Source organism: Trachymyrmex septentrionalis, unplaced genomic scaffold (assembly GCF_001594115.1).
Source record: "Trachymyrmex septentrionalis isolate Tsep2-gDNA-1 unplaced genomic scaffold, Tsep1.0 scaffold19, whole genome shotgun sequence".
Lineage (NCBI taxonomy): Eukaryota > Metazoa > Arthropoda > Insecta > Hymenoptera > Formicidae > Trachymyrmex > Trachymyrmex septentrionalis.
In genome coordinates this window covers 3,894,662-3,901,680 of record NW_017305071.1, presented here as the reverse complement: position 1 = coordinate 3,901,680, position 7,019 = coordinate 3,894,662, and the positions used below count along the sequence as shown (strand labels likewise).

Here is a 7,019-nt window from a genome sequence, read left to right as displayed (position 1 = left end):
TTATCAATATCGGTGAAAGTGTTGAGAGTCCATTAATAAAAAAAGAGAGAAAACGCAGGTAATCCATATCGCACAATAGTTTAAAAAAAAATATTTTTGAAGCAAATTTGCGAGAGTAGCGAACATCTGACTTCCAAAATATCGAATAATGCAATATCGAAAAGGAAAACACTAATCGAGAACGGAAAACGACAAAAAAGGAGGGGGAGGGAAAGAAAAGAAGATATTAGGAAGGAGAAAGAGAATGTATAATGCCAGAATACACACACACACGCACACACACACACACACACTTCGGGCAAAGACTTCGTGTCATTTTGTCTGTTTATTCTATGTTCCTGTTTTTTAATGTGTACCATATCTAAATGATTTATTTTAGATTAGCCCAACTAAAGAAAAAGAGATGGATATCGTTAATCAAGAAGAACTTTGTAATATGGCAAAGAGCTGGACCACTGAACAATATCCAGAAGTCAAAGAAAGTTCATATCCTATGTAAATTGGATGAATTTAACAAATTTATATATAATTTATAGAAATTTGTTAAGCTAATTATATATTTTTCTTTTAGACTGCCTAAAAAAGATGAACGAAATATGTTGATAACATCAGCGCTTCCTTACGTTAATAATGTCCCGCATCTAGGAAATATTATTGGCTGTGTTCTTTCAGCCGATATCTTTGCAAGGTTTATACACTTAAAAAATACTAATACAAATACTTTTAATTTAATAATACGATAACGAAATTTTTTAACTTACGCAGGTATTGCAGGCAAAGAAATTACAATACTCTTTACATATGGTAATTATTTCTTTTTGGCAACATACTAGAAAATTAATGTTCCACAAATAAAATTTTAGAATATAATTTTAAAATTTGATTTTAAGTGGAACCGACGAGTATGGCACTGCGACTGAAGCAAAAGCTCTGCAAGAAAAAACGACTCCTCAAGCTATTTGTGATAAATTTTTTGATATACACAATGATGTTTACCGCTGGTTCGGCATCGGCTTCGACTATTTCGGCCGCACTAGTACACCCGAGCAGACAGAGTAAGATTGTAACCCCTATTTTTATTCTTTTATTTCTTTCGTTTCTTTATCTTATTTACATTAATTACATTCATTTTCATGATAATTCTTTTCAGAATCGTTCAAGGGTTTTTCCTAAATATTAAATCGCAAGGCTACGTGTTAACCGAAACTGTGGAACAACTACATTGTGAATCCTGTGATCGGTTTCTCGCTGATAGATTTGTGGAAGGCACGTGTCCTGGATGTAAGTACGAAGACGCGCGCGGCGATCAATGCGATGGTTGCGGTCATCTCGTCAACGCAGTCGAGTTAATAAACCCTCGATGTAAGATCTGTAACACTAAACCTGTTGTGAAAAACTCAATACAGTTCTTCCTGGATTTACCCAAGGTTTTATATCATGATATTCCGTCGATTTCCTGTTTCCAGCGAAATACGGAATTATATATGAAAATACAACTCTTTATGTTGCAGTTAGAAGAGAAACTGAAGGAATATTCCACTACACGTGATAAAGGATGGTCCAACATCGCGAGAGTGGTTTCAAAAGCGTGGTTACGCGATGGTCTTCAGCCTCGTTGCATAACTAGAGATTTGAAGTGGGGAATACCTGTCCCAGTAGAAGGTTTCGAAAATAAGGTGTTTTACGTCTGGTTTGACGCTCCTTTCGGATATATCAGTATTACAAAGAGGTATACTAAAGAATATAAGCAATGGTGGCAACCTTCTGCTCAGGATATAAAAATCGATTTGTACCAATTTATGGCAAAGGATAACATTCCATTCCACACGATAATGTTTCCCGCTTGTTTATTAGCGGCTAATCAAAATTATACGTTGATGAAATGTATACTGGCAACTGGTATGATATTTTCAAAGAATGCACATCTTTCGAATGCATTTCTTTACTTTATAATTTTATGTTTTTGTATCTTTATTTTATGGTTTTATTTCATGGTATCTTTAATTTTTTTTTCTTTTTTATAATCTTGTAAATTCTCTCTTTTTATTTAATTTCTTTACACATATTTGTTCATCAATTTTCCTACCGATATAATATTTATTTTATTTCAGAATATTTAAATTATGAGGATAAGAAATTCTCCAAATCTAGAGGTATCGGAGTATTCGGAACCGATGCGAGAGATACCGGAATTCCAGCCGATGTATGGCGATTTTATTTAGCTTACATTAGACCCGAAACTCAAGATTCCAATTTTAATTGGGTGGATTTAGCCACGAAAAATAATAGCGAATTACTAAATAATCTCGGCAATTTTGTCAACAGGTTTGTAATTACTATATTTCTTTGTAAGTCATCAATAATTAATGTCCTATTATTAACAATCCCAAAAACTTATTATGGATAGAGCTCTAGTATTCTCTGAAAAATTCTTCAACTCTAATATACCACCGATAGAGCCGGAAGAGGCCGATTGGACTGTATTAGCATTGGCTCAACGTGAATTGTCAGCTTATATAAACGCCATGGAGCAAGGCAAATTGAAAGATGGCTTAAAACGCATATTAGCGATTTCGAAGCACGGCAATCAATATATGCAATTCCAGCAACCATGGGTGAAAATCAAGGGAAATGACAACGACAAGTATAATCAGTTTTATTTATTTTGATTGCTTCCTCATCAGTTGGTCCTCTTAAGTAATATCTTTATTCAAAATCAACAGGAAAAAAGCCGGAACTGTTGTTGCAATTTGCTGTAATTTAGCTTGTCTTCTTTCCGCTCTTCTGGCTCCCTTTATGCCCAGTACAGCCAAACAATTGAGATCTCAACTAGGTTTGAATAACAAAAGTTATGGCTATATCCCCGAAATAATAACAAACATGTTACCTACTTGGCATAAAATCGGCAAGCCCAGTCCGTTGTTCACTAAGATCGAAGATCAAAAAGTAGAAATGTTACGCAAGAAATATGCTGGACAACAAGAGACTAATGGCGATGGAACGAACAAAAGTTCCGACGAAAGTATCGCAATATTAGAAGCCGCTATCACAAAGCAAGTTAGTACATTTTTTTTTCTTTCCTTATAATACAAGAATCGTCTTGTATATTTTATGTATTTTCTAGGGCAACTTAGTAAGAGAACTGAAAGCTAAAAACGATAAGAGCATTTGGCAACCGCAGGTAGAAATTTTATTAGATTTAAAAAAGAAGCTAACCGATCTCAAAAGTAATGCGAATGCGCCTGCGAAAAAATCACCTGCGAAAAATAAGAAGGCCGAACCGATGCACGTGCCCGAACAAAATGGGAATGCTCTAACAGACGTGGCGGCATTAGAATCAGCTATCGCGAAACAGGTATTGGATGTCATAAGATGATACCTTTTTTTCTTAACAACTTAATGTACAATTTACTACTACATTATGATTTCAGGGTAATCTCGTACGAGAATTGAAGACCAAGGAAGATGGAAGTGTGTGGAAACCACAAGTGGAAATATTATTGAAATTAAAACAGCGTTTGTCAGATCTTACTGGAACAACACCAGTCGTTGTTGACAAGAAATCTAAGAAAAAAAAATAACTACATTTACTTCGTGATAGAGTGATGGAAATTTTTTTATGTTACATTATTTATAGATATTTCTTCGGCACATTAATACGTGCAGAGCACGACATAATAGTATTTGATTAAAGATAAAAAATACACATGCGCTTTATTTAACACGTTTATTTTACCTATTTGCGCGTTGTGTATCGAAACTTAGAAAGGAGAGACGGGAATCATGAAGAAAACATTTGTACTTTATTTAAATGCGTTCGTTCGCACTATGTATGTATAATGATAATTTAGTAAACAATTTACATAAAAGGCTAGGTTATTAGAAATTTTACCTATTTCGATATCCTTTATTGATACCGCTTAGACATTAGCACCTGTTGAAAGAGATTACTCGCTTCTGGGATCACTAGAATGATATTATTTTTAGGTGGAGCTTTATCTTTTAATATTTTATTTTTTTTATCAATTTTAGTGTCTGTTTTAACATCTGATTTAATATCTTGTTTTATATTTGGTTTAATACTTGATTTAATATTTTGTTTTATACCTGGTTTAATACCTTGTTTTATACCTGGTTCAATGCCTAGTTTAATGTCTGATTTAATACTTGGTTTAATGTTTGGTTTAATGCTTGGTTTAACGCTTAGTTTAATGCTTGGTTTAATGCTTGGTTTAATGCTTGATTTAATGCCTGATGTAATATGTGATGTTCGCTTCGAATTCATTGTGTAGAAGACAAAGTACTCGATACCAAATACGATAAGTGAAATTATCATACCAAAGAGCAAAAGAAATAAGATCGGCGCCGCTTCATAAATGGTTACGCTGGAGACAAAAATCTCGTCGCTTGGGCAATAAGGCTTCCTGGCCGACCGACGACGTATTTCTCGTCGCCGTAATCCCGAAGTGTTTATCTTCAGTAATCTATGTTATATAATCTTGATTTAATTTGTTTTAAGTGAAAATTGTAATATTTAATACATTGTGACGATGTACTCACGCTATTTTAGAGATTTCGTGAAAGTGACTTTTAAGATTAGACCACAGGCCCAACTCAGATTTCAACAAGTGAACTTCTGTTAGCTGACATATCATCTGTTTGTCGAATGCAAGTTCGATAGATGGATAAATATCATCCGGATCCGCGTGATAAGCAAAACCTCCTCTCTTTATTCCCTCCACGCCCTCCTGGATCGAGATAAATCTCTTCGATTCAGGTATAGCGTTCCAAAAGGGCCTGAAGTATTGCACGTCCGGTCTTGGATTCTAATAAAAGTAGAAGCTTGTCAAAACGATTAAGTTTAAAAATATCGAATTACTATTTTGGAATGCTTTTTTACCCGCAGCAAAAAATTGAAGAAGACATTTTTCTCAGCAGCCATCTGCATCTTACTATGCGCCAACGAATATAATGAATCATTCATTTTTTGAAGAGGCTCATTCAATCTGGCTGACACTATCGCCGCTCCATAATAATTGTATACCAACAGGCCGAAGACCGTGATCTGAATTAAGGCGATTCGACTGGCCGATTGATTGGAGAGAGAAGGAAAACCTGATCGATATTATAAGAACAGAAGAACAATGTATCTTTGCTGTCGTATCATTATGATCGTTAAGTACCTTGCTGGCATAATGCGGCAATGGCGATCAATGTCGAAATGCTGCATCCATAATCGTCGGCACGTTCTAACTTCAGTATACAGGAGAGGATGAGAATTGTAATCATCACGATCAAGATGATCGAGTACCACGTGTCCGCCGCGAATGGTTTCAGTATTATCCAGGGTTTCATCTTCGTCGCCGGTATGGTACGAAACATGAAACAGGTACTAAATGAAAAATTATTCGCGAGTTTTTTTATTTATTTATGTACAAATTATTATTTCCAAATAATACCAAGTTCAAAATCGGGACATAAGACATCTTTTAGACAATTCTCGCAAAACTATCTTTAAGAGTACGTCTTTTAAATATCTTGTAACACATTATATTCCGAATTTGGATTTTTGTTTTGAATTTTCTTCATTACTTACCGTGTGGGCCATTGTGGAAAAATAACGCGCGCATAACCGTATCTCTCGATTGTCAGGATAGATGGATAGTAACCCAAATCCGCATCGTCCCTCTTCAAGGTGCCCATCAAGGGACCATTACTGTCATTCTTCTCCCAGTGATCGATCTCGATGAGGTCCATGCTGCACGCAAAAACATTCGTTAAGCCCGGTTAAACAATCAATATATAGTACATACACGAAAATATTTAAATGTATCATAGTTAATTACGTAAAATTAAACATGTCGGCAACGTGCGAGAGAAGAGTGTGTCCGAATTTCGGCCAATTGTCCATGACCTCGAGACTGTCACCCTCCAGATAATCTATCAAACTCACATTCTTTGGTCTGTGCAGCACCTATGGTACATCTTCTATGTAGTAATTAAAATACATGTTTTTTAAAGATGAAGCTTACAATTCCGGCCGCCTTGGCTCGCATTCCATGATAATCTCGTCGTCTGTTGATTCTCGAGTCAGTCAAGTTGATCGTGAGTCCTTCGTCCTCTCGCCAACTACCGAGCCATGTAACGTTAAGCACTCCACCGCGCATTTTACAGTGATTATATACGTCATAGAGAACGTAATCGATATCATTCGGTAGTAAGATCGCAAAATCCGTGACAATGCTGAAGCCACTATCGTTTAAACTCTGCAAACTGTCGTTCAAGTTGCTCCCGAAGATCAGCCAGGCATATGAATAGTCGTACATACGATGAGTTGTACCCTATATATAGGTTTCATCTTTTTTATTTGATTTCCAAAGCAAAAAATTCTGTTTTTCTTTTTTGCAGAATTTCGAAATTCTCACTTCGTCGAATATGCCGCTGACGTTTTGATTCGGACATCGTATATCCACAAACACGCCCATGGTTCGATCGGTGTCGAGGTATCTAGGTATATCAATTTGTGATCCAGCCGGTTTAATCGCCGTGGACATCCCGACATCGGTCAGCAGCTTCATCGTGAGAAAATCCTCTGTGCGAAAAAAATTATTAACTTCTAACAAATTTTATATATATATATGTTTTATAAAATTTTGTTTTGTATATATATATATATATAGTATATATTATGTATATTATAAAATTATATATTAAAAAAATATATTTTTTATTCTGCGAATTATTAAGAACTCTTATACGCAAAACGCAATGCTTGACGTACCATCTACATCTCCGCAGGAGAATCCCACTACTCTAGTTACATTTTTGTAGACAAAATAGTCTCGAATGATTTGGCTGGTTTGTGCATAAACGACAATGATGAATGTTTGTAAAAGAAAAACGCGACACATCAGGCACATTGTTTCTTGATATACACAAATTACGAAGTTGCGACGATGTTACAACTAATCCATTTCGTCTTCATTCTATGAAAAACCAGGATAATTTCGTATTCGAGA

At 35.4% G+C, this 7,019-nt stretch overlaps 2 protein-coding genes across 3 annotated transcripts in view; one reads left to right on the top strand and one right to left on the bottom strand.

Annotated features, from left to right (window-relative positions):
• LOC108746998 (methionine--tRNA ligase, cytoplasmic) overlaps positions 1-3,800 on the top strand; it is a 5,969-nt gene extending 2,169 nt beyond the window's left edge. Inside the window, exons 6-16 of one of the 2 annotated variants that reach the window (XM_018484197.1) lie at positions 380-495; positions 572-688; positions 766-804; positions 891-1,055; positions 1,151-1,427; positions 1,512-1,899; positions 2,112-2,325; positions 2,408-2,644; positions 2,724-3,057; positions 3,125-3,355; positions 3,432-3,800. In XM_018484197.1, the coding sequence (XP_018339699.1) occupies positions 380-495; positions 572-688; positions 766-804; positions 891-1,055; positions 1,151-1,427; positions 1,512-1,899; positions 2,112-2,325; positions 2,408-2,644; positions 2,724-3,057; positions 3,125-3,355; positions 3,432-3,581 (2,268 nt within the window). In that variant the 3' untranslated portion in view covers positions 3,582-3,800. The remainder of the gene's footprint in view (positions 1-379; positions 496-571; positions 689-765; positions 805-890; positions 1,056-1,150; positions 1,428-1,511; positions 1,900-2,111; positions 2,326-2,407; positions 2,645-2,723; positions 3,058-3,124; positions 3,356-3,431) is intronic. The other variant, XM_018484198.1, reaches the window with a different exon arrangement.
• Positions 3,801-3,842: 42 nt separating this feature from the next.
• LOC108746999 lies at positions 3,843-6,948 on the bottom strand. The gene is made up of 9 exons (XM_018484199.1): positions 6,782-6,948; positions 6,426-6,592; positions 6,033-6,341; positions 5,847-5,974; positions 5,597-5,758; positions 5,184-5,392; positions 4,901-5,115; positions 4,561-4,826; positions 3,843-4,484 (listed from the first exon to the last, which is right to left on the bottom strand). The coding sequence occupies exons 1-9, from the start codon at positions 6,918-6,920 to the stop codon at positions 3,908-3,910; spliced, it is 2,172 nt and encodes a 723-aa protein (XP_018339701.1). The 5' UTR covers positions 6,921-6,948; the 3' UTR covers positions 3,843-3,907.
• Between the last annotated feature and the right edge of the window lie 71 nt (positions 6,949-7,019).

Excerpts from the sequence above, each read along its gene's own strand:
- LOC108746999 (XM_018484199.1), bottom strand. The coding sequence starts at position 6,920 with ATGTGCCTGATGTGTCGCGTTTTTCTTTTACAAACATTCATCATTGTC. Across the intron at positions 6,593-6,781 it reads CTCCTGCGGAGATGTAGATG|AGGATTTTCTCACGATGAAG; the intron begins GTACGTCAAGCA and ends TTTTTCGCACAG. Across the intron at positions 6,342-6,425 it reads TCAGCGGCATATTCGACGAA|GGTACAACTCATCGTATGTA; the intron begins GTGAGAATTTCG and ends ACCTATATATAG.